Source organism: Bombus impatiens, unplaced genomic scaffold (assembly GCF_000188095.3).
Source record: "Bombus impatiens unplaced genomic scaffold, BIMP_2.2 scf_1528, whole genome shotgun sequence".
NCBI lineage: Eukaryota > Metazoa > Arthropoda > Insecta > Hymenoptera > Apidae > Bombus > Bombus impatiens.
This window is the reverse complement of record NT_177947.1, coordinates 495517-523282: the sequence shown is the minus strand read 5'-3', so window position 1 is coordinate 523282 and position 27766 is coordinate 495517. Positions and strand designations below refer to the sequence as shown.

The following is a 27766-nucleotide window of genomic DNA, read 5'->3' as shown; positions in this document are numbered from 1 at the left end:
AAAATCTGTACACTCCATTACAGCGATTTTCCAGCAAATGGTTAATTCCTCATTGAATTTGGAAATGAAATGGTTTTTATTTAGAAATTAATTCACTTTTAAATTATCCTTTAGATAAAAAACTTGATATCGAGCATGGTATATTTAAAATTCAGTAAACTTGTGGGTTCAAAAAACAAGGACATACACTCATATATTTGTACATCTCTCTTTTTTATTTTACTAAATACTATTTTATCGTTATTACCGATCTCTTTTTCAAGATCCATATTTAAAATAGAAATGAATGAAATGTACAACAAAGATACGAAGAATCATGCGATCAACCGTTTTCAGCATCATATTCTTTCCTTAAGATTCTACATTGTTCATTCAATCATTAGAAATCAAACAGAAGGGTAACGTGTCACAGTTACGATAATCATGCATCGCTAATAAATATAAATGAATAACTTATTACTTATTGTAATTAGACTTATACATAGTTTTGTCAAAGTACAAAACAGCTGTCCGAATAATAACTTCTGTAGGAATCTACCACACAAGTCAACGACTCCGAGATAGTTCATCAATAATTACTTCGATCAGATCAGTCTCATTGTTCCCCACTAATAATGACAAGAATCTCTATTTCTTTCAACAACAATTTCACGTTATTACCTTCCAAAAAGAAAAAAAGAAAAAAAAAAGGAAATCGCACGTTATCTGGTCGAAAAAGCTATCTGTTCGTCAGTACCAATACGATTCGTCAATACCATCCGATGGATCATCCTCATCGTATCTCGATAAGGAACTTCCGTCAAAAACGTATACGATCCATCCTCGACCGTGGTTCTCTTGCTCCACTCTGCTCCCCCTTGGTCAAATTGCATTTCGGGTTCGCATAGCGCCTCGCCAGGGCAGGAAGCGGCAGCAGGCTATATCGCAGAAAGTCCGTTCGGTGTTGCACGGTATATACACGGTCCAGAGACTGCGCAGCATCCCCACGACCGACGAACACCACACGAACGCCACGTAAACGGGGCACAGAGCGGGAGTGATAGGGGAAGGATTTCGGTTTTTAATCCGTAGATGTGGATACGTGGTGGGGTTCTGCAGGCTGGAACAAAGTAGGGAGGAATCCCGAGCGCTATGGTGGTAATGATAACGCGAAACCTGCGGGTCGTCCTTCTGTACCATTCCACTCTTTACCCCTCGCCGTTTTTCGCCCCTCTTTCTCACGCTCCCACTACAACCTCCCTCCCTACCAAACCATCATCCCTCCCATCGTCAGACGTTCCGGCATCCTGTCTCACACCCTCCGTCCTCCACGGTTGGCGGGGGTTGCTACTTGCCTCCTAGTGACTTTCGTGGGGCCGAGTAACACGTGCGTGCGGAAACGCGACCGGTATCCTTCGATGATACCTTCAGATCGGCCGATTGTTAAATCGATCGTATCAACGCGATATCGTAACGGTATTTTTACGTGCCTCGTCGCGGGTGATAGTTCTATTGGTGGGTGACTCTGGTGCCGTCGATCATCGAGAAGCTGCGCTCATCAGCTGACTGCTAAGAAGAACTCGAACTCGCGATCGTACACAGTTCGATATCGATTTGGTTTAGTTTGCTTTAGTTCGGTCGTCACGACGAATTGCATTTCGATGACTGGCATATGTTGGTCGGTCGTGTCGGTTTGAAGATCGTCGTTGAAGGGCTGATCGGCTGATCCTTTCTTCCAGAGGAACTATGGATAGGGTGTTGTGTGTCTGTGAACGACCAGAAGCATATCGTTTGTCGCAAGATATTCTACACGTTGGAAGGTGAAGGAATTATCGACTTATTGTCGATGTCGTGTCGTCGGTGATTTACTAGTCGAAGTCGGTAGCGATCCATTCGGCCGGACGCCAATTGTAGATCGATATCGCGTACAATAGTGTTTGATTTTGTTTTCGTTGACGAAAGAAACGCTAAGTTTGTTGTGCGATTAAAGTAAGTAGAAGTTCCGATGGTGTAGGCGAAGGTTGGATTTACCTCATAGTGTATTTCTTTTCGTTTCGAGAATATCGGAGGAAACAACGTGTTTTTTAATGAACGTAATTAGCCGTTCGCTCGAGTGACGTTCGTTTTACTTCGCGGAAGGAAGCACTCGAAGAAGGAATGCCGTTCTAATAAAGCCTCGTCGCGTGATGACGATTGTTCGGTTAACGAGAAAAGCTGTGACCTTCTTGCACAATTCTAGTCGACCCGATTTGAAATCGCGTAATTCATTTATGAGAACCGTCCAGAAATACAGGCGTCCGCAGCTCGACTCGTCCTTACGGAGAGAAATAGACCGAGGAAGCGGAACAATGCTATATTTGGATTAGTTCGACGGTGCTTTTATCACCTTAAACATGATGTTCGATTGCTTCGCGTCTCTATATCGAATTCGAAAAGTTCTCGTTATCCTCAAAGTGGTTTCTTTGTTGTTTCTCTACTAACTCTACGGACTCTACTAACGCGTACGGGCGAAAAGAAAGATAAGATAAAAGTCAAAGGAAAAGGGTTAACGAAAAGAGAAGTGCTGACAAAAGATTCTCCGAGCTGTTGGCCTTCCGACAACGTGTCTTTTTGACTCTTTAACGTTAAAGATCGAACCTGTGCGTGTTGTTTATAGTAAACGTATTACGCACATTTCTTTGTAGGTTCCTCATTTTTTAGCGGTTGATCATATGCATATTTTGCACACTAATATCCTCGTTTCTCAATTCGATTTACGATTCTACCCGTTCCATAAAATTATATTACGAGATTTTTCTATATGACGTACTTTTACGAATTATGTTGCAACTTTGTAACGCATTTATTTCTCTTGTCGTATTCTAAATCTCTCATTATACGCCTCAACTTAGGAATGCAGGTGACGTTATTTTTTTTTATTTTTCTCTATCAATAGTTTACACATGACTTTATCCTCAACATCTTTTAAAATTAATTTCTCAACCAGCACTCGCAGTATTATCACTATTATTTTTTCTACAATAAAAATTACTTAGCGACAGTTTCGATGTTTCAAATCTTGAAAATCTTAAAATTGGAAGTTACAAATAGTCCTTGCGAAGTATGGCTTCCATATTTTTTAAAAACGCTATTTGACAAAACAATATCCAACGTTTACGCGAAATATTCCTTGCTGGTGAAACGATAGGGCGATAGGAAAATAAAAGGGTGGTTCCGCTCGATGGTCCGTGCTTACTGTCCCTCTCGATCTTCCGTAATGACCAATTGGAATGATCGATAAGCCGAATGACAGTCAGGCTCGTATTTGTGTAAGAGCGGTGCTGGAAAGACGGGAAAGGGCTGGAAAGTGATGAGAGAGACAGCAATGCAGTCAACGTATAATGGGCGACGTATTTGACGAGCAGGTTATGCTGCTTCTTACTGGTTGCTCCTCCCTCTCACTTTCACTCTTTCTCTTCCTCTTTCTCTCGTCCTGTCGCACTTCAATTTACATGTACGCCGTGTGCTTATGCATTATAGTGCCAGCCAAGCTACCAAATGAGAAGCAGGTACTTGCTTAGGAAATAATTGTGATCGTTAAACGAATCGGGAGTCATGGTTTGGGCCGTGGAATTGAACAAACAATGCTTTTGTGTTCCTCCAACGAATTTTAGCGTAAAGAATAATTAATTCCACCGGAGGTTGGAACGATATTTTTTTAGATTGATTTTGTGAGGTTCCATTTTATCGTCGCATAAAAATGGTGATCCGGATTCGTTGAAAGTGCACAATAGGGAAGGAGAATTTCTTCGATTCTTGTCTTCAGACAAGGATTAACCAAAGGATAATAGTGCGATCGGTGGTTGTTTCTTTCATTTATAGTGGTATTTGTGGATCTAAATACGTAGTACTTATTTCAAAGAAGCGAGATAATTTCGTATTGTCTGCTTAAATTAAAAATGTTTTGTTTATATGTTTCAATTTCGCATTTAAAACTTTGTTTTATCTTTTGGTTTTCGCGTTACTGTTTTCTATCAGTATGTATGTATGTGAATCATTTTTGTAGTTTCCATATCATGCATTCCATATCATGGGGTGTCCTCGGTTTTTCTGATAAATTGCGGACATAATTCTCAAGTGAAAATAGAAAGTAAATATGGTACAAATTTTGGCTGCAAATTTTTTATTATATTTTTATAGTTAAACGCTTAATATTAATGGGAAATAAAAACATTTTATAATAAACCGCGATCTCTTACATGTATTGCACAATAAAATATTTGTCCTTGATGTTGTGACAAAGCACATTTAATTATACATGTTACGTTAGATCCAATGTTCATTACTCATTTCATAACGAAACATCTACATGGAGTTAATTTTCACATAACACATATATTTTTCTTATTGCCATTTGTAAATCATGTTCTCACAATTTGTCAGAAAAGGCCTAATTTGAAAAATCCTATATTTTTAGTCTTTCTTCTATGTTTTTACAAATATATGGATATATTTATAATATAATTATTCTATTATTTCTACATCAATCTTCAAATTCAATTAACTATAACCCAATAACCACCGAATTCGAGTAAAGCGATGACCGTCTTCGAGTCTCCTTTGACGTTACATTTATTCATCCCCAAATCATACGAACAAGTGAAATTCGTTTGCGAACGAATCGGAGACCGAACGGTAACACGAGCGATGAAAGCGCGGACTAAAATCACGCGAGGCAGAATCCGCGTAGGTGGCACGTTCGCCCGGTCGCGCGCAGTTTATGATAATATTTAATCCAGTTATAGCGAAGGGTGAATATAGAACGAACAGGCCGAACCTCGTGGTGGTTAGTCGATGTCTCGATGCACGGTGTCGTTGGTAGCGGTAATCCAGTTATGCTCGAGCTACGGACGCAACGCGTTGCGGTCTACTAACGGTCCGACCGAATTCTGTTCACTGATTTACTCGTCTATCGTTTATATTTCAACCGATCGTACAAACAGAAGATCGGACGATCAAAAATAGACGAGACAACCGCGTAAGGAAGAACAAATCTGGACCAATTGGAAAAGTTTGCGACAACGATTTTCCATGTTCCGGCTCGCGAACGACTAATTTCCTCGGTTAAGCGGATTACGGGGTTAGTCACTGACGTTTGCCGCGTTCCAACTGACCACGCGACGCTTTGATCTTCCATCGAGTGCCAATGTCTATTGTTGGCAAAGCAAATTGACGTGGCCAACGTGTCTCTCCCTCTGTTTCGTTTCGTACGTGACTCGTACCCTTCGATGATCCCGAGTTTGTTAATCCTTTCGTTAATCCCTTACACCCGTTATACGGAGTCGTGACAATGTCGAAGATCAGAGCATGGATTCGGAAGTAAGTCCGTTTGGTAATGGTTCGTCGGTTTAAAGCTTTGCCTTATCAGGCCATCAGAATCGATAGGTTACAGCTACAGACGCGTCTTAATGTTCCGTTGCTGCGAATCTCATCGGTTCGCGAAGCTTTCGAGTTCGAGAGGCTCTTTACCAATGGTGATACGTGTTTCGTCGGTTCGAGCAGATTTTTCGCAATATGGTGACAATTTCACTTATTTTCAGGTGATCGTCTACGATCGTTTCGTATCCTGAAATCAACTGGAAAAATATTTGGCCCGGTGCTATAATCGAAAGTTCCTTTACTTCTTACGGCTTCTGTCCTATAATGAGTATAGACAGCGTTGTCGTATTAGTGAATCTTTGTTGTTCGTGCTGTGATCAACGACCCAAAGTGTTGCGATCAAGATCCGGATACTTTTGAAGAAATAATTCGTTTCATCGTGAAAGTGTTTGAGACGTTACCTCGAGGAATAAGAAATAACCGTTCGAACGAGTAAATCCTGCAAATCTTTCGATATCACAAGGAAATGACTTTGTTGTCGCGAGTCGAGTTCGATCGAAGGATCAAGATCGAAACATAGAAAAACGCGAACCAAGGGATCATTGAGGAAAGCTAGTTCTATTGCCTGGACCCAAGGATCCGCTCGAAGTATCCAATGGTTTTTCGAGGACTGGTCGGACATCATGCTCGATCTCTTTCGCATTTCGGTGCCACGGTAGCTGAAATAGAATCGATCACACAGGACGCTAGAAGGGAGCAGAACTGCGAAGTACGTGGAAGTCATCCGAACGAAGAGATACACGACAAGGGGACGATAAAGGGACGTAGATATCCTTGTCACGGTTTCTTGATTGTGGGAACACGCTTTACTCGTGGCGTCCTGCGCGTTCGACTTTTAATGAACAACGGCACGTGGCCTTATAGCTTGAGTCGACGACGAATAAAAAGAAGTAGAAAGAAGGCGTTCAAGGGGCGAATAATCGAGCGACATTACAAATGTTCGTTATTCCTATGACTTATAATTGTTGTTAGTGAATTAATGAAATTCTAATTTTTAATAGAGAGACGATAAATCCAAGGGTGTTTAGTTCCTTCGTCGAAGATGGGGATGTTCCATGTGAATAGATGACGAGAAATTAATACGCGATCTGCCTTCGATGTATGTTGCTCGTATTATCGGTAGAACGTTATATAGAATATGAGACGTTGATCGTTGAAAGAGTTTAAAAGATTTGAAATTAGACCGTGGATAGTCGGTCTGTTTACGCTACAGGGAATCCTGATGGAGGGAAGCTTCAATTAGAAAAAGTCCAGCGGGGAGCGAGTTTGTTCTTGGCGAAACGGTGAATTTACGACAGCTTGGGAGGAACGTTAAACTGCTCGTAACTGGGTAAGAAAACGAACGTGGACTGGTAAACGAAAGAAGGATTATTCCTACGATCGATACCCTTTCTTCCATTGTAAGATGTTTAATCCTTCATACGGTTTCTAAAAGGATTTACTCCTCGATCGTGCTAGCTAGGTGTGTTGAATCTGCTCACCTTCGAAAGCCTTCGGTTGCAAAATTATTCCATTCGATCGGACAGATATATTGAGAATAGCCGTCGAAACGCGAGAAGAGAGCGCGCGAAAGGCGCGGACAAGGCAAGCCGAAGAGTCACGTATCCTCGTATTCGCCTCTCTCGCGGGAAATCATCGCCCACAAACGAATAGAGAGAAACATCTCGCCGTTCCGTACCCCTTTTCCCGTGATATCGAGAAAATTCGTAACAACCGATCCGTTAAGAAGATATAAACCCCACGATCATCGAAAGGGAAGAAAATTTCTCGACGAATTATCCCCGTAAAGCCTCTTTGTATCGTACGCCCGTATTACAAGCTTTTTAAAGCGAGCGTTAGCTACTTCCTTTTTAGATCTTGATGTTTAACGAAACGATGAATTCCAAAGCGAAGGAACAAGATTGGAGTACCGCTTAACGACGATTGTCTGTTTAGTAGAAGTCAGTCGAAGTCAGATACAAAAGGGAAAGAGGCCTGGGGAAAACTACCAAGAATTGAAACGAAATCGTGGGAGGAGTTTGAGATAAGGGTATCGAACGAAGGGAACTCGTGAAAATAAAAGTAAACAACTACGATAGACCGGGAAAATCGGCTGAAATCGAAGGCAGGAAAAGCGGATAACTAGACGAACGCGGTGGCTGACCCGCTTTCATTCCTTTTCCGAGGGATTTTCATCGTAGCTGTCCGGCCGCGCGTGCCGATCTCTTAAAAAGACTTAACCACGTTTACCACGAAGGAACGAGAATGTACCCTGGTTGGAGCATCGGGAGAATCGGACCCTTTACCGGGAACACGAAGAAATGAAGTTATCAGTGTCAGCTTATAGAGCTCAGGCCAGTGCTCACAAAAAGATCCTTTCCAACTATCAGCATCAGTTGAGTTACGGGGCCACCAATCAGGCGTCCTCGGCCCGGACCCCCTCTGATCCCGCGACGTTCCTTACTGGCTTCAAGGTTAGAGTTCATTTACCTACTTTTATCAATAATGTTAAATATATATTTAATCATATTAATTTTTTAAATAATAAAATAATAGCAAGTTCTCGGATGTATAATTATGTAGGGAAAGGTTTCTTCGTAAATGCATGGTATCCATCTCAGAATCGGCAAAAACTTGATTGAATGATATGTTTCACGGAGTTCGGTGTGTTTTATCATGTGTCAATGGTGAGTATTTGTTCTGGGAATAACTAGATTTATGAGTAAATGGGATTCGTTTATAACGTGATATCGGTCAGGGTCAGAATTATTACCATGTCTTTCATTCCTGATAGGAAAATGGAGAATGGTCGTTAAGCTTCAAATATTTGCTTAGGCAGTATTAGGTCAATAGCTTTTAAATTGTTTTCGTGATTACTAATTGCTAATTTTTTTTCAAGTTGATAGTAGTTTTCTATATTCCGAACGAGTTCGTATTTTTGACAGTACGAAAATTAGAAGATAATTTAGGAGACAAACTCTGGAGAGTTTGATTATTTTCACGCAATTACAGCAATTTTCTGTTTATTTAGGTGTATTTGAGACAATGTTTGCTTAGTTTTTTATAAAACTAGATTTTAGGATAGAGAAGCGGTAAAAGGTAAACCTCAGACTTTACTTGGAATACGTGATTTTTTATTAAACGCATACACATAGATTCTCTGGTTATTACATAATCATTTCAAAAACAATTCGATTAAATAAACTCGTGATAGGGTACGTATTTTATTGTAAAATCGAACAAATCAGGAATGATTAAAATGGTATTAAGAAAGGATAAGCTCGACAGTTTTTGGGACAAATGTAGAAGCGTTTCAAGATCGGAACGAGTAAAATTAAAAAAGCTAATCAAGGAGAACGTACGGAAGGGCGAGAAACATGGTAAGATGTACGTGCTTGGTTTTTATTCGGGTCTTAATTGTGACTTCAGTTTTTCTACAAAACTGTGGTTCTCTTTCTAGCATTGTCCTCATTTTCATAGCAGACGTACTACTTGAGAAATAAAAAAGTTTAATTCTAAAAACTTTTAGTACGCTTAAAACGTGTACTCTTTTCGAGTATCCACCGTTTTCCCTTTTAGTTGTTAAAATACTTTTCGAAGAATAGTGTAAAATTAGGGCATCCATTGAGAAGTCTTTTGTAAAACTTCGCAAAATTTTATTCTCTGATTACTTATTACTTGGGAATTTCCGTTACGTGTTATCAACCAATTAATACGTCTTCAAAACTTTTAACTTCTAAAGATATTATAGAAAAAAAAATGGTTTTTTATAACTCCAAACTATAACTCCAAGCTATAAACTAATCACGATTACGTCGTTTTTCATAATTAATATTAGATCTTCATAATAAAAATTAGAATTTATCCAAAATTTTATATTCCGTTCGATTTTATATTTTTATGCACCAAGCTAAATAAATCTGTTTTTTATCGTCGTTAAAAATCCCCTATTTAAGAACTCGAGAAATTGTAAAGTAATCTACCAGTCTTTGACTTTGATGGAACGAGATTTCGACTTGCCACGCCATTACAAATCGTCACCGCGACGCGCGACGTATCGCTTCTTAATGGCATCCTCGATTTGCATGTTAGCCGCGTGATTTAAATTTCAAACGAATTTCCGTGCTCGTTGTATCGAGCAACCAAACGATTTCGACACTCTCATGTCGTCGATATAACGGCGACGACTACGTGCTCTCGCACATGTTCCAACGGGACAAACCCATAGAAACGGCAGGAGGATTGTTGGCTGTAATCGCGATAACTATGCAGCTTTATCATCGTTGTAGCGTCGACTGCGTGTCGACGGTTGTTTTTTTCGTCGACGAAATTTGCCAGATGATAGATTTATCGACGGGAAATAAGGGACTTAAAAGCTCACTCTCCATTAGCGTTATACCTGGATGGGGGAATATCGGCCGGAAATTAGAAATATCAATCGTTAGCACGCGTTTTAAAGCGAGATTTCATTCACCACGGCAAACGAACGCTTAATGGCCGGTGTTCAAGAGGGAGAGTATAATTTCATTTCTGTGCCGAATAAAATTTATCGCTTTTTAGAATTATCACGGTCATTGAGCCGTTCTTTATTATCTATGCTACATGTCTATTAACTAACAAGTAAAATATTTATCTTCTTATTGGCAAATTTTATGTACACGTTTTACGTTAATTATCGTGAAAGTATCTTTTCTAAATTTCATGTTGAATATACATATTCGGATTTTCCTTGCCTATATATGCTATGTATATGTTGGAAAATAATTTTCATACAAAATTTACAATTCACAATTTAAAACTTTGTACATACATTTTACATTTTTATTATTGTGTGTTAGAAGATCATAGACATATAATATATGCAATAAATTTGTTAACTCTTCAGAGATTGATAGGATAATACGTCTCATGATGATTTTTACAAATATTGCTGGCTTGTATAATTTTCTGTCACGATTGGCCTAAGTATCATCCAATTACATATTAAACTACTTTTTACTTTCTTTATATTTGAGTGTATAATCCGCTATGAGTGTATTATAATTCATTGTTAAAACATTTCAGGCGATGATTGCGACATTTTATTGGATTTTAAGTCTATCTTCGTGAAACATACATTGAATATCATCTTTTTTTACTTTTTGGGTATAGTTGCAGAGTTATTATGACATTACGAATGATAGTTCTCTTAATATAGATAGTAGCGATAATGTAGGTGATTTCTACAGCAGTAGAGATAATCAGTCATTATAATGAAAATTCGCAATCACATGGTAGGTTTCCATTCATTGTACAGAGTATACCTGAGAAAGATTGTTTTTCTTTATATTATGAACTCGTAAAGACGAGTTAATATTTCATTTATAACATCAACAACAACTAGTTATCATTGATAACTAGTAATTAATTTATTAACAAAAAGTATCCTGCTTTTAATATAAGAATTATTCATTTTGAATTGAATAGATCTTATTTTCTGTATATCTATTAGAGAAAATCATTTTATAGAGAATCATTTATACATGTAATCTAATATAGATTTCTATTTACACAAGAGTAATCTTGTAATTCTTAACGTGAGTTAATAAAATATCATTTGAAGAATTTTACGTCTATTTTACGTAAATTTGATGTGATCGGTAGAAAATTAGAGAAATATATCTGTACCTGAAATATATCTGACAACGAAAGAAAATATGGAAGAAAATAAAGAGCAAAGGAAGAACGAATAATTTGTTTAACTTAGTAAAATTAAATACTTTTCTTGCATGCGGACAATTTTTATGCAAAAATTAGTACCGCAACATGGATTAAAGTTATTATATTTCTCAGATATACCCAGACTTGCAATGGAATTTTTAGGACCGCAATTTCCTAGATTTAGAATTAAAAGCTCCCTTTGCTAAATCAGCTTTTAAAATGAAATTTTCCAAATCTATCTTTTTGGATATGTAACCAGACGATGTTTGATAAGGTAATATCGCATTTAAAAAAATTAACACCACTAAATCTTCTCTATTTTTAATAAATAAATTTGTGAGGAAGAACGAAATACAGAACGAAATAAAAAACGAAATAAAGAACGAAACAAAGAACAAAATAAAGAACGGAATAAGGAACGAAACAAAAGACGAGCGGTAAGATAGGTGACGTATGTAACTTAATTCCGAAGGAGATGAACTGATTCTAATTTGAAGCTCTCAAGTACAGATATATATTCTCAACCTCGAAACAAATAAGTTGCTCGTCGTTTTAACGTTTCGATGTTACTAACGACTGCGCCGTAGTCGAACAGTTGTAAAAACTAACTAGCCAAGAGATTAAATTTCACCAGCGAAAACAACGGTAATTGATTTTTTTTCTTTTATATGGATGCAGCTCTGAGTGTGCCAGCTAGGAGCAACAGTCATAGAAAATGTCGAATAAACTGCCAGTGGTTCGTATATCGGTTCCCGTAAGTGTTACTGCTATCTACTCTGATTGAGTATACACTATACACACGGAAATTATTATGCGAAACGCCGAAAGGAAAAACATGCGAATAATGTTCAGTTGTTTCCGCCCAGTATCCAAGCGTAGCGAGTAATCGATTGTTCGGTAGTTTTCCCCTCTTCCAGTCTTTAGCGACCAGACAGGGCGTACATAGGAAAGATAGAAATCCTTAGCCTTTTTTCACATGGCGATACACGTATGTGATACGTGTATGACATTATACATGTACGTATCGCGATATATCGCCGTGTGAAAGAGATCGTATGAATTGTGATTTTATTCCTTACACGTGATGTCTAGCATTAGAAACACTGGTACGAGCTTTTTTATCCGAGAATTTAGTTTCGAATTATATTTCTTTCGTTATATTTACCATTTAGGTGTATTCTGTTTCTGTCTCCTCTTCTATCATTCGTAGTGAATGTTATGTATTTGAACGATTAGAGATAATTTTAAGCGATAGATTTAAAAATTAGTCGGAAAGTCTTTGTCTTGCGAAATAATAGCTGGGTATGTATATTATATTTTTTTGGAAAGTAAGAATGAAACAAAGTATTATATTGGGTGTCCTGAAAAAGCATATTTTTATTTAAAAGAATAATATAGTGAAATAAAAAAGTAAAGCAGTTGTTAAATATATTAATATCTTTGATATATAATAATTTTCCTACTAAAGATTTTTAGTGAAATTTTCTATTGTGACACCTTTTATAATGTTGGTTTTGCCATGTAATAATTTCGTTATGAATTCCTTAATTTGTATTATTAGTGATATTGTATGTATGTTTGAAAAGATTTGAACGTTTAGAGATCTTTCTGTAAATATTCCTTTTCTCTCCAAAATATATCCCGAGCTATCAACACTCGTATTGATCCGATACTCGTAATATCCAATAGATAGAACAGAAAATATTCTATTATAAGTTGTCGATGCTGAGCTTGTTCCATCTTTCCTCAATCTTGTCAATTCCTTTTGCGGTTATGCTATAATATTTGAGACGTTAGCAGGTTGTTTAAAATCGAACGATCCTTTTATTGAAATTATTTAGATCTGTACATACTTATTTTTCTACAAAAATACACTAGCTTTAAACGTATCGTAATTTTATCCGTCATCGCGGATATTCATTGCGAATATTCGTTGCAGCGACCAATTTTAATCGAGCCGTTTAATGTTGTCCTGGCATGAGATCAAATATAAGATCAATATTAGCCATAGAACTCGAAAATGTCATCTTTTACGGTTATGTCTCGATGCGTTTCGTGCTTTCTGAAGAGTGATTAAAATCGAAGATTCTACTGGATGCATCACTGACGAAACTTCAACTCAACAATTTTCCTTCTGTTTATCTCATCCTGTCAGAACCATCTTTGAAACATGTAAACGATAAGCTTATTGGAGAAAAATATGATAAGCACAAGTTCGTTGATTTTTAATGTTACTTAATAATTAAAAAGGCGCACTTTAATATAATAGCATATTGCATGTTTAAAAAAGGAAACAATTTATTGGAAGATAAAAGCCTCTCAGCAATAGATAATAAATCCATAAAGTTTTGTGAAAGAAACTGATGCTCGTACATATCCAATACATATCTAAAATATGACAAGCAATATTTTTAAGAGAAATCAATATTTCCGAGGTAAATATCTTTGAAAAGAATCCCATAATCAAATTTAATAAAAAGATAGTTTTGGTAATGTGTAATTGATCGAACAATATATTAAATTCTTAAATTTCCCTCACATGAAAAATATGACATCATATCTTTCTCCTGTGATCTTTATATATTTTTTACATTAACATTTTCTATAAACGAACGTAGATATCCGCAGTTTAGCAACGAATTTTTCTTCTTATAAAACTTGTCTCATCCTGTTAGAGTCATCTTTGAAATATCGAAACGATAGACACATTTACGTGTCTCGCCGACAACCTCCGATCTTCATAAACTAAAATTTAACAACGAATAATGTGACCTATGGCAACGAATTTCTGGTGACAACTAGCTCCATTCTCTCTTGCGTTTCTCTACATCCATCTCCTTTCGTAACGTTAAACGACATTACCATTGGGTCGTCACTACGTTTTGCTTTTGAGATTAAAGTGAAATTGTATCTGCCATCGCGATCGGAAGTTGGACGTGTACCGATTGTTTCTCGTAACGGCCGAGTTGCGTTGGATAGTTCGGATAAGTGGTAGATCGGCTGTGTGGCGGCAAAGCGTCGCATCGATTCGTCTCTTTCAAGATGTATACAAACCTTCAACTATTCCAAGAATTCCGGTAGTTCTGGACACGTGTCGGCGATATCACCGAAAACTTCGCGAATTCCATTTCGTAAATACGATTTTCAAGTTGAATTGAACCAGAGGCCGATCTTGAATTCCATCAGTGAAAGGAAGAGTTGTATTGCAACAATGCTCGATTTCTTCGTGGTTCATTATTCAAAAGAGTGTTCTGAAAGACGTTCAGAGTGACGTTGAAATCATTGACGGGTGAAATTCTCTGTTACAGGAGAAAAGCTCTTGGTTGCAAAATTGTTTCGAGGTTTTTGAAACTCAAGGTAATGAAGACAGGCCCATTAATGGCCTTCGAGTATGAAATATTCACCCTTGGAAAATGAGATTCCAACAAGTAGTCGCGGGATATCAAATTTGATCGAGTAAATGTTACAGTAATTACAGCGATAAAATTATAGGCAGCCTTAAGTTGCATTATCGCGAAGCCGCGTTGCAGGACTATTCTATTATACTTGACAAGCTGTTTATTTCCAAATTCTTTAATTTGTAAATCCCGAATGAAATTCAAAAGGTATTTCTAAAATAATCGAAAGATTTCTGATATTAATGGAAGTAGTGATAGTTAATATTGTATATAGCGGTATATATATACAGTACATAGTAAAAATATTATTTCTATTCTACGCTTCCTGACTAGGTAATTTATATTTTGCTAATTTCATAAAAAGAGAGTAAAAGCTGTTCCTATAAAAATTATATATTCTTATATATTTCTTATATATAATTCCCTTATATATACATAATATGTAAATATTTGATCATCATTAATTCATATATTTTGTCTGATTTCAAATACGGTTACTACAAATCGACCAAACTGTCCCGATGCTTATGACCTAAGTAGCCTATACCTAAATATATCTACTACGTTTCTCTTTTATGTCCTCTTTCTCTTTAAAAATATTTTGTATGTGCATAAGGAGCACAACAAAGAAACGAGATCAGCGAACGCATTATATTTTCACGAAAAAATACGTGTAGAGAGACTGGCTCGTTAACATCGCCAGAGCTAAACTAATTCTCCCTTGCTATCGCGTTGCATGCTTGGCCTTCTGCGGACGGTGGTGTCGCGCGCGGGAAATAAGTCGTGCTCTTTTGAAAATAAGGACGTCACGTGGTCCACTTACCTATTCCCAATTACTTGTAATTGCCCTCTTCGTTACCGTTTGAACGTTTCTCGTATCAAACGTTCCCTCGGGGAAAAGTTCCAGCTGGAAGCGAAACGATCGGTCTGCTTTCACTCGCGTGACGAGCACCATGCTACTTCAATTAGTAGGCCTGTACGATACATGCCTGCGTGCCGTCTGCTGACGGCTACCTCGATCGGTCCATGTTCATATTTTCAGTTCGATCTTCCTTGTTGATCGTGCGCAATGGCGAACGTCGATATTTCAACGCGTCCAGAGAAAACGATGCATTAAATTTTGATCGGTGCATCGAGCAGCCTAACTCGCATAGAACGATCTTGTGCTTTCGATCGTTCTTATCAGTTGTGTTCGTTAATGCTGAAGGAAAACTGAATCAGTATAGGATTGAATAGCTTCGCTTTTTCTTGTGCTTATATTAACGCATTGGTATAATGATTTCTTCATACTAAATATTGCAATATTAAATGTATACATTTCAATATTAAAATGTATATAATTGTTTTTAACCAAAATTATTATTCTTTAATCAGTTTAGTTGTTTTCAACCAAGATTATTATTTTGTGATCAGTGGCTAATTGATAAATTGAGCTCGAGTTTTTCAAATCTGAGACAGCGTGAAATTATTTCTACGTTTATTTGAGTGATCTTCTGTACTTTTTCGTTGAAGTATGCGTGCAAGTACTATTCGCTATGAATGTAAGAATTAGGAATTCAATTGAATTGATTCGATAATAGTGTTATTATGGTCTAGAAGTATGAATTTCTGAAGTGAGGCTTCCAAGAATCCGGTGATACAAGCATTAAGGGTCGGTATTTTATAGTTTATAACTCTAGTATACGATATTACACGAATTCTAAGATTGTTTCATAGATTAACTTTCGAGAATCTAGATTTGTTCTCAGAATGGTTTCCATTAGAATTGGGATACTAACTTACTTGAATCTATATTAGTTATCTTGCTTTTACGAGGGTTTTGCTATTGTTCTAAGTTTGATGTATTTCTGTGACATAATCGTATTTTAGGAATTTAGTGTCATTCAGCTTTGTCTTCAGTTATTGTATTAGAGTAGTACATATATCTTGTATTAATCTTGATCAGTGGTTTTTGGTCATAATATTGTACTTCAATTCTGAAACTTTAATTGCAAGATTTTTAATGTAAGAACAATTTGATATGAAAAAATTAAAAGGACGCCCTACTATGCATAATGCTTCGTACGTTAGCCATTAATGGTTCATTAATACTATGCGTATGAAGATAAAATTGAGAAACAGAAAGCGTTTATCTTTATGAATGAAATCGAGTTCCTATGTGAGTTAATTCAGACAATTAAAAGAGACTAACATTCCCTATTGTTTCGGTATTCGTAATCGATACTATTCGCTGTAATTACATTTTGCTGAGCGGAAATAACAATGCCACAACACAAATAAGATCATGGATCCGTCAAATATTATTTCTATCAAACTGCTCGCGATTGATGTTCTCGAACGGTATCGACGTTTGTAAATAATGTCTCAGTGTACTACAAATCGTGTAATCATCCTGTCCGGACATGCGTAAATGTAAATAATTTACATACGCCAACGGATGAATTTTAAACAAATGTTCCTGTGTATAAAGTACTCGTGACATGATATCTTTGTAATTATATACACGAAAATTATAATTCATAATGGGTGGTTGGTTGCTCGAGTAGGAGCGACGGTTGGTTGCATTTGTTCTCGTGCGAAGTTTAATTTGTTAAGTACATCATTTGCTAGTGCTAAATATTTCTTCGAAAAAATTTAGATATATATTATTCATATATATGTATGTCATGTTATATGTATATAGCTTAAATGACCATTACATTAAATTAAATTAGTAATTAAAGTATGATTCAATATATTTATACAAATATATAGAAAGCACGGCAGAAACAAGTAACGGCACTTCATCCCGGGGTACAAAACGAAAACAGTGTTAACGAAAAGCATCTGTTCAAAGGTTCCAGCTGTAATCAATTTCCGCGCATGCAACAGTTAATTACTCGATCCACAGTCGGGTGGGTCGTTTCCACATCGATGCGCTTAATAAAGTTTGTATTGTGAATCGCGAGTGTGCATGTACATACTCTGTTCGGTCAAGTTACGACGTCTCCGTTCGAAACGCGGTGATCATGTGTTTCTCTTTGACATGCGTGACTAAGCTCGAAACATACGCTCGGTTTAGTGCAACAACGTTCGGCAAATGACGTTCATATACACCGATGCCGATTACTTCGTTAATTAATTTTCGAATTAATGTATACGCGCTAAATGACGCTTAATCTTGCTAAAAGCACTGATCCCACGTATATGAGGATCGCTGTTTCTCGCGATATCGTACCTCGACGTCGAGCTTTTCAGAATTTCGGATTTGCTATCAATGACTTCTTGAGATTTGCTGTTTTGAAGTTGAAGGGTAAATGTTTGGAGAAACATTTGTTGGAATGAGTAAGCAGGTTTCAACCCGATGTCTGTGAGACCAATGAGATAACACGTCCCGAGGTAAATTTTACAAAGACGATACTGAGTGGCTTTTGATGCCACTGAAATATATTGGATCCCGCTATAAATGGAACTATCTATACATATGTTTGTTATACATATGTATAGTTTTTTAATATCTATACTTACCTACTATCTTTTAAGATTATGCTGACAACTTATCTTTTTCAAAGTTGGGTGTATTATTATTATATCTTCGCATACGTTACTGAGGAAGATTCGCCCCGGAATTTTTATACCAGTAGCAGGTATAATTTATCGTACAGGAATCGAAATCGTTGTTACCGGATTTAATCTATAAAATCTTTGCACAAAATTTTGTGATGTTTCATATGATTTTTATGAAGAAACATATATCAATCTAGTCGAAAAGTTCGTGGACTAAGTTATGCAAGTTTTGTCTTCTCTGTGTCTGGTCTTTCAAAGTCGAGAAACTTTTGGTTAAACTAATACAGGTAATTTGCATACATATAGATTATGATAAACGTCATGTAATCATCAATTATGAATTAGGAATTTATTTGTAGCTAATACAGCGTAAAATTTACAAGGATTGTTGTACAACATCCATCGATAATGCATCGTATTATTCTCCTACTAAAAACCAGTAAAGCCACTCTTTAAAGGGATTAAAATATAAATATCCCAAAGCGCGGACGAAAATATGGGAATATCTGTTATAAATTCTTTTTCAAATTAATATCCTTTATGAAGTATCTCCATACTGTCACATTTAACTAACCATTCGTATTAAAACATACATTGTCATGGTGATTAACAGGGATAAGTCTCAACTGAAAATGAGTTAAAGATAGTTGCAGATGTAAACAGATCGTACACGAATCCTTTCTTATTCTGTCTGCGTTTTTCAGTTAATCTACTTTTAATCACTCGTACCTGATTAACGACAGAAATTGTAGAGCTTCCGCCGAAGTCTGTTTGATCCAGCTTGTAATATGCCGGTGTCACAAGCAGCCGTCATTATTTATCGCGTATTAAACCCTACTAAAAGATTGAAATGGCAGTTCTCGTTGCTCTCTTCAGCCATAATATTTCACTAACTTATTTTCTGTCCGAATATATTCACTTTACATTTCACGTATATATTCCTACAGGTATCCGACATGCTGCAACGAATTCGTATCGACGATTCGTTTTATCCGTTTTCACGATCCAGGTATTCCCACTCGAAACGAGGAGCGACCCACAAATATTTGCGATTTTCAACGTTGTCTAAAATTTGTCGATAAATTTTCACTCCGATAACTCATAGACCTAAATCTCCTTCTTAGTCTTTCTGCGTATTGTTCCACTTATCAACTGTTGCCAGATGTATAATCTTTCACGTTCAGCTTTCTAATATCCCAGTTCGATCGAACGGATCGGATTATCAATTTGGAAAAGAAAAATTTCCACGTGGAAAATTCGACTTCGGATTTAAAAGAAATACGAGACTGTTTGATTAAGTAATTCTATTTATTTGTAAAGTAAGTAAAGTTTTTCTATCTATGTGACTTCTGACATATTTATAATAATATTCATAGTAATGTGACATATCTAGAATATAGGTGAAAGATGTTTATGTAGACTTATGATATGGTTATATATTGCTAATGGATATAATAGCTTAATTAAATTTTGAATAAGCGATAGGGCTCATGTTGCGTGAATGACAATTGTGCGTACTTCAAGGGATGCTTCTCTAAAAGGATGTACAGAGTTTCGAGAAACGTAGTTAAAACTGCAAAAATGGCTACAAAAATAAATGGTAAAGGTATCTCACTAAAGCAGAATTTCTCCTATGATACGAGCGAGATCATTTGTACATTCGTCACTTAAAAGAGGGAATCGGGCCTTTATTGACAAAATCCACGTCCTTTCACTATTGGTACTCTCCACTAATTCTTAAATAAACCTCGTAAGAAAAAATTTAAGCTCAAAGTTTAGAAAAACATCATATAATAGTACTTTCCACTTGTTGGAAGAAAAGAGATACTTTCGCCTGAGCCGATTCAAATGTTTTATTCGAGCTTCATAATGAAAGTTCCATGATATGCGCATCACGGTTTTGGCAACATAGGATGGATGAGTATTATCGGGTCGTGCGTTTTGGGAATTGTATCGTCGCGTTGTTTTTAAAGGAGGCGCAGTTGCTCTCTCGGGATTAGATCCCAAGCGAACGCGCTCCTGTTCTAGATTCTTCATAGAGTAGCAGCGACCATTTTACTCCTACATTTCCTTAGAATAAACGCAACCGTTTTATTTACGAGAATGTCTTCGCGGTCCACTGGGAGCGTTGGCTACGCTATATTATTATTCGATTACATTTGCATTGCATGCGACTGAGAAATAAGCGGGACGACGTGACGCGGTCTAGGTGAAGTAAGCAGTAATTCGATAGAGGTTTCATGGAAGGAAATCACGGAATCATGATCTTGTTCTCCTTTCTTATTCCGTAATGGTTATCCAACCTCTCTTCTTTACATGTTATCATTGATGTTTTTTTTCTTCCTTTCCTTCTTTTTTTTCGCCCGTGATCTTTCAGAGCACGTATGAATTTTCCTCTCGAATTATAAGATTTTGATTTTGCGATTCTTAAAGTAAGATCAAGCGCTACTTGATGTAGTCGCGAATTTAAATAGAGAAGACATATATCCTATTTGTTATCAACAAAACGAAGATGGAAATATGATAGGATTTATTTACCGAAGATCTTTGCATCGCTTGTTGTTACTATTGTAATACATTCCTTTCATTGCTTAATTTGATGGAGGTTCCATGGAAGCGCGATCCTGTTCGCCTTTCTTCATCCTCATTTCGTAATGCTTATTCAACATGTAGCGGCACATGATTTAGAGAACAATTTAAATCATGTTGTTGTTTTGTTCTCCCCCGACCACTATAAATAAATGGACGCGATCGCAAGGAAAGGAGTTACAGTCAGTTGTCGATCGGTTTTCAACCAGTTATCAACGAATTATCAGCGATCTAATTAACGAGTCATTAGCGATCCTATTTTACGACTTATACACTGTCTTAGCGAATCGGTTAGTACGAGCGTCTTTGCGAGCATTATCTGTATACCAATTTATCATTTTAAATATAATCGACGGTTTCAACAACAAGCAATAACATTTAATAAATCTCACGATCGTACATCCTCTATACAAGCCCCCTCCACAAACATTTCTTCTCAAAATGTTGATATCGTGGTTCTCTTTCTTCTTTTTCTTCCCTTTAGATCATGAATGATTTTCCTTTCGATTTCGTCGAGTTATGAGCAACTCATGGTAATCTTGGAAACCATAAGACCGCGATCTTGCGCTTATTAAAGTAAGATCGAGTGCCACTTCACCTAGTCGTGAATTTAAATAGGACAGGCATATTTTCTGTTTGGTTACGATTGGAATAAAAATGAAGATATGATGGCGTTTACTTATTTCTCGAAAATTTTGCGTTCGTCGATATAGTACTACAATCGCTAAGTTATGGTATACAGTTACAAAATACCCGACTATTTGAGTGAGTTTATACTGATTCTTAGTTCTTAAAGTACAAACTTTAAGGTATAAATTTGTGTAACGTGCGATTAAATATAGCGAAAGGCAGTTGTACTGATTCGGTTAACGAAATATCGGAATGCGTATTTTCCGAGTAATTTCTAACCGTATGTCTGACATAGCAATCTAATCTAAATACCTACCCATATTATGCCACTTTCCGTCAGATTCACCCTTCGTACGAACGATTTATTTTGTCTTCGGCTACAGTTCCGCAACTTTTACACAGCCAGACTGCTAGTAGCCGAAAGTGACTGCCTTATGTAATGTGGTCGCGAGCTCAAAGGCCTATACTTCCCGATTAGATTTCGTAGGACATTGTAGTCGTTGCGTAACGTCGCATTTTGTTCCTGGTATCTTCATAGTTTGGTTATTTTATTTGTAGGGAAGACAAATTGCATCATTCAGTGGAATTTATAGAAATTAAGATTTGACGAAATTGTTAACTTCATAATACCTCATAACCTTATAATTGTTTAACCTCATAAGTTACGGAACACTTGTTAGTTTGGAACATAAGCTATCATAAAATAGATCTGTAATGAAATCTTCAAAACCTAGTATAATTTAGTTTTCCTCATAATATATATGATCAAGAAGTTTCAAGTTCACTTTGCAATTACAACATTCAGTTATATTCTGTGTATTACGATAAGAATGTATTCTATGACATGTTTGAAATGGTTTTGTAACATATTTGGTGTAGTAGAATATTATGATCATATGTACGATATAAATGATTCTATGCACGGTGCTTATGGCAACAATGAAATGTGGATTTAGTCGATTGTATGTTGTGGCAGAGATATTTATCACTTCTGTGATTTGTTCCATATGGACTTGGCCAGCTTAATGGTTTTAACTTGCTACATAAATTCGCTGTATGAATTTCATGTGCTCTGAATTTGAGTTGCGTAAAAGTTGATGTTTGTTGCAACACATCTAAACAGAAAATTTGTGTTGTCTATCTACGGAAAGTAGAAGTAAAGAGACTTTGCCTTTAAGCGTAACGTAACAGTGAAAGTACCACATTTTAGAATAATACATATTTAGGATTTGTAATTTACGAACACAGTTTTGAAATAATCACTATTGTTTAGAAATTTTTAATACACTACTAATTAAACATTTTCTCGTCATAATTGAAAGGTGATTGTTTCTTTAAAACAATTTTCGATAATAACGAAAAAGTGTTGTACAAAATAATTTACTATCAACGCAAATTAATATTAAAATTCCTTTATTATCAATATAAACTCAATTTTTTTTCTTTTTTTTTCTGATACGTTGAAAGGATTACGAGTAAATTGCATGGACGCGAAATTGCCAATGAAAATTTTTCGAACGATTTGACCTTTTCCACGAGCCTCGAACAAATCAACTGTGTGGGTAGACATGGTTCCCACGTTTTGATTTGTGAAAATTATCTAGCGATCGCGTAATTTCTGTTCCTAGTCCGACTTTTCGCAACTTTACAGCTCATTAATCGTCGTGGGGACGCCAAAAGAAATTGTAAGTTTTCCGAGTCCTAATTACCGCGGTAAGTTTCTTGAACATAAATAAATGAATTCAAGAAAGTCAGGATAAAAGGAGATGCAAATACTGAATCTTAAAAACAGCAATGAAGTCACGTTTCTGTCATAAATTCTGTTCGTGTAGTAATTTTTTGCATGTTTTACGCTACCCGAACAGCCTCATCTTGGTAAAATTTCGTGATAACGTTAAGTACAAGGAATTTTATAGAAAATGATCTCCTCTTTGGAAATAGACATTTTAACATTTATTCATTAATTGTGGTTTTTACCTTTTTGAGTGTTCTGTAATATACATATAATTTGCATTATTTTTCTGTCCTTTTACGCTAGAGGAATAAATTTGAAGGGATAGGGAAAAGCATAAAAAGTAAGTTTTATTATAGGAGGGTGATTTTCTGGATCTTATAAGTATTAAGTTTGGTAAATTAAGACGAACGAGAGGAATATGTTACATATTTCTTCAGATATTTTACGATTTCCTAGATACTTTTTAGTTTCGACGTCAGAATTTCTGCAGCAGGAAATGTTCTTTCCTAGGTTCGTTTGATTGTAAAAACTTGATAGTCTTGCTTATTTTTTAGGATCTGACAGTATATCAAACGTGAAGTTAGTAAATATTTAGGTATCTGCCAAAAATTTCTGGAATGTCCCCAATTTAACATACTATTTGACCTTTTGCTAATATCAAGATATACGGAATTCAAGGAAATGATATTTAGCTCATCGTTTCACTTTTGTAATTTTTAAAAGTATTTCGTTATTACTATTATTAGCCATAGAATGGTTTTTCTCTTTTCGATATGTTTCTATCATTATATAAAAAGAAAGAAATTTTGTAAACTAACAATTGAATGGAATGTTAACATATATTTATTCTGAAATACTACTTGTTTTGAAAATAACATTTGTAAGCACGTATCAAAACTTTCTTTTTATACGCTGTTAAACAACTATAACATGTTTATTTGTGTCGACGATATTAATCGTAACGTATTGAGGGCTTCTCTATTTTCCAATGTATACCTTCAATTGATAATATGCAATTACAGCTCCAAGCACGAATTATTATGTCGCATCCTGTAACATGTCACGGACCCATGAAACTTCTGTCGATATGATCGAATAATCTGATTTCGTGACTGTCATTCATCATGATTGAATGCACGGGTTATAAATATGTGCATAATAAGCTTGTAACTCCAGAATTATCAGCCTGATCTTGTTTGGAAGACAGGAGTCTATTAATAATGGACTCCAATACTGATATGCGAGACTAGTTTAAATTGTTCAAAGATAAACAGTTATAATTTTCTCATAAAATGTAATTTTAAGTATAATTGTAGTAATTCGTAAAGTGTAAAATTAAAATTTGAATGTGATTAAAATTTTTACCTAAAAAAATTTGTCGTTATTCGAAGATATACATAAATCGTTTCACATATTTCGCTGCAGACCATGCTTTATTGCGACATAATGTAACATATAAAGTTTCGTATCTTCCAAATTCAAGAAATTATACTGACTTTGGTTCTCGTATAGCGACGCTACATTATATGTAATATATCACACGACTTGGCTAGTGTTTCAGCGTGGGAACGTTCATGTACTCGTATTTCGCATATGTTATATTCCTCTACGTATATAACATAATCTATATATGTATATAATATAATAATATATATACTAATTATATATAATTATAATAAGACATAAGCATTAAAATTAAGCCAGAATCCTTTCTTAGTTCGTCTAGTTAAACATCTCACAGATTAAACTTTTGAAAAATTTTCTGTCGTCACGTACTTCTTCCATTTCTCGCATTTACATTTTACGCTCTTTATTTCTCATTTGGATTTCGGTAAGCTAATGCAGCCATGTATCTTTCGCACATATACATTTACACTTGCTCATTTTCCTTAAACTTAAATCACCAGAATTGCACTGAGCTTAACATAAGACTGATGTAATCTCACGCTGTAAATTCCATATTTACGACACTACACAAGCATTAAATAGCAAATAGACGTTAAACGAGTTAATGAGCGAATGATCTTGCCATTTGTACTAAAAATTTGTATCTCTCACCCCATTTCAAGTGACAACATTGGGTTATTTGGAAAACTTGTAGCATTTTTGACAAGCGATATATTCTGCTAGGTATTTGCGAAATATGTTTGGTGAGATTGGAAAGGGAATATTCATATGAACATCTGCCAAATAATGAAATACCGTAGTTACACAAATACATGGTGTTCCGATGAGGATGTTAAACGTAGCAAAAATGGTGGTAGGGTATTACCGTATTGATAGTGCAAGCCGACAAGAGATGATCCTGCGTGAAGAAAAAGGTTACAACTATAGAATAAAATTCTTTCAAATGATGCTTCGTTTTTCAGAAAATAGAGTTTTAAAATTTATTAAGTAGTATAGTTGAACTTAGCTAATGACATACTAGGTGTGAGTAAACAAACAGCAGGAGGTATTCTACGTGTAAAAATAAGTAAAAAATGTGCAGTAAAATTTTTCCTTTTAAGACCTCATTTTCAAGAAGATAAAGTTTGAACATGTTACACAGTTAAGGACTGGTCTAATGCACGAATATACTACATTTTCAAATTTACTTTTCTCGAAAACAAAGTATCTTACGAAAAGATTGTATTCTACATTTTGTAGTTATTTTCGCATGTGAAACCCTAACTGTAACCCTTACTCTTTGTCAATTATTTATTCTTGCTAAGTCCTTGAACACAATTGTAAATTGTAAATAAATCATCATAATAATCGAGAAAAAAAATATATATATATATTCCTGATACACAGTGACGTAATACTGTATGCCGTAACACCTTAAATCGCATTGCTATATAACGCAATACTATATAACATAATACTATATAACGTAATGCTATATAACGCAATACTATATAACATGCTACAGAACAACGTAATATAATATAACGTGATATAATATGACGGGATATAGTTTCACGTAATATATTAAAACGCAATATAATATAACGTGATATATTGTATATATTGTAATATTATATAACGTAATCTAATAAAACGTAACATTATATAACATATTACCCTATAGCGTACTTTGAGACAACGTAATACAATATAACGCGATATAGTATAACGTAATATAATATAATATCACATAATATAATATCATATAATAAAATAACCAATGTAATATAGAAATAAGGAATGCAATGTAAGTGTCATATACAGTATAAAAAATTAGAAACGACAACTCAATAGTCTCCTTGTAATAGGCTTTGTATCTAAAGTAAAAATAAATGAATAGACAACAATAATATTAATATAAATATTATTTATTGCTGTTTTATGCCTCCGTCGCTATTATATGACTAATCCCGTGACTTGGACGTTTTCTGCTTCTCTGTACTCGGCTATCAATCTTGGAAAATTTTATGTCAATGGTCATGCTCATGTATCAATATGTAGTTCTTACGTAGTTCTGGAAAAGTTCGTTTCCTTTGCGAATGCATGTGTCGTTTTATATGCCTTTTATACCCGTCTTGAACGGGTGCATTGGTATGCGTATAAACTCAGAACGTTCGTGTTCTGTGCCTGTTAACAAGAAAAGGACGCCAGACGTCTATCGCCTTGATGGAAACTTTTGTCCACATTGATATTGTTCCGGTGATTGGCACACGAACGACCAGCTCGTTTTCTATAAGTTTGAAGTTTCCAAAATATAAGAGCATAAAAATTGCACAAATTCAATGGACATTTCGATCGCGATGACTATAGAATTCCCAATCTAGTTTATTTTCAATTTATAGCTTTATTTTAAGATTTGTTTACTTAATGCGTCTTTAATGATTACTAGGCTGCAGATTCTGATACAAATTCACGTTTGTATCATTACTGAATGAATAGAAATTTGTTTCATATTTCAAACATTGTAACGTGTACTTTGGATATTTTTGTATTATGTGTATTGTGCATTCTCTTTCCTTTTTTTTATATTTAAATTATGCATGGTATAATTAGTTTGGTGTGGCTAATGTGTAAACATGTTAAACGAAAGCTAAGCTCAAGGGTTGAAGTTACTTTTATATTTTCATAAAGGGTAGACTCTGAAAGTTGAACATTTTATATAACAAAAGAAGGACATATTGACAAGTTGCAAGGTGTGTAGACATCTGAAAACAACTGATCAGAGGTAAACTGATATTGCTCGGATCTCGTATTAAAGCATAAGAAAGTATCAAAGTATTACTTCGTGAGGTGTAGCAATAATTCACAATTTTTCAAGTCGTTCACGACCTTTGAAACACTTTTCCTCCGTCAAGGATTTAAATTCTCTCGCAGTCTGGATCCTTTTAAGACTTAAAACGCTTTCGATGTTATCAATCGCCACGGTAACTTTTGTGTTTGAAGTTAAACTTCATTAAAAGAAACCCGCTGTTGCCTACTGGTTATTAACAGCAATTCAGAGGCTTAAAGAAGAGGCGATAAAATCTTAAAATTGAAAGAACATTACAGTAGAAATTAAGTTTCTCACTACTACATTGGTTCATAAAAGTATTTGAATACTTAACATAAAGAACTTTTATGTCCATACTATACGTGTTGTATAAAACATTTTGAAATATCATTAGCCCTCCAATAATACACAACTATCATAGTAAAATATTGGCATAATTTGAAGCCAATCTGAAAATGTATACAGAAATATATACATATTCCTACAAATATATATAAAAATATATACATTTTTATTTTTGTATAAACTAACTCAAAGTGGTTAATTCTTTTTTCGTGTCCATGTCTTTTAGGATAT

General features: G+C 35.5%; 1 protein-coding gene across 7 annotated transcripts in view; it reads left to right on the top strand.

The window, feature by feature from the left end:
- The first annotated feature begins 1262 nt into the window (after positions 1–1262).
- The window catches only part of LOC100747068, a 203890-nt gene continuing 177386 nt past the window's right edge, over positions 1263–27766 (top strand). The window contains exons 1-2 of one of the 7 annotated variants that reach the window (XM_033324151.1): positions 1263–1968; positions 5559–7850. In XM_033324151.1, the coding sequence (XP_033180042.1) occupies positions 7698–7850 (153 nt within the window). In that variant the 5' untranslated portion in view covers positions 1263–1968; positions 5559–7697. Of the gene's footprint in view, positions 1969–5558; positions 7851–11754; positions 11831–27766 lie in introns of those variants that run through there. The other 6 variants (XM_033324153.1, XM_033324152.1, XM_033324158.1 and 3 more) reach the window with 6 other exon arrangements.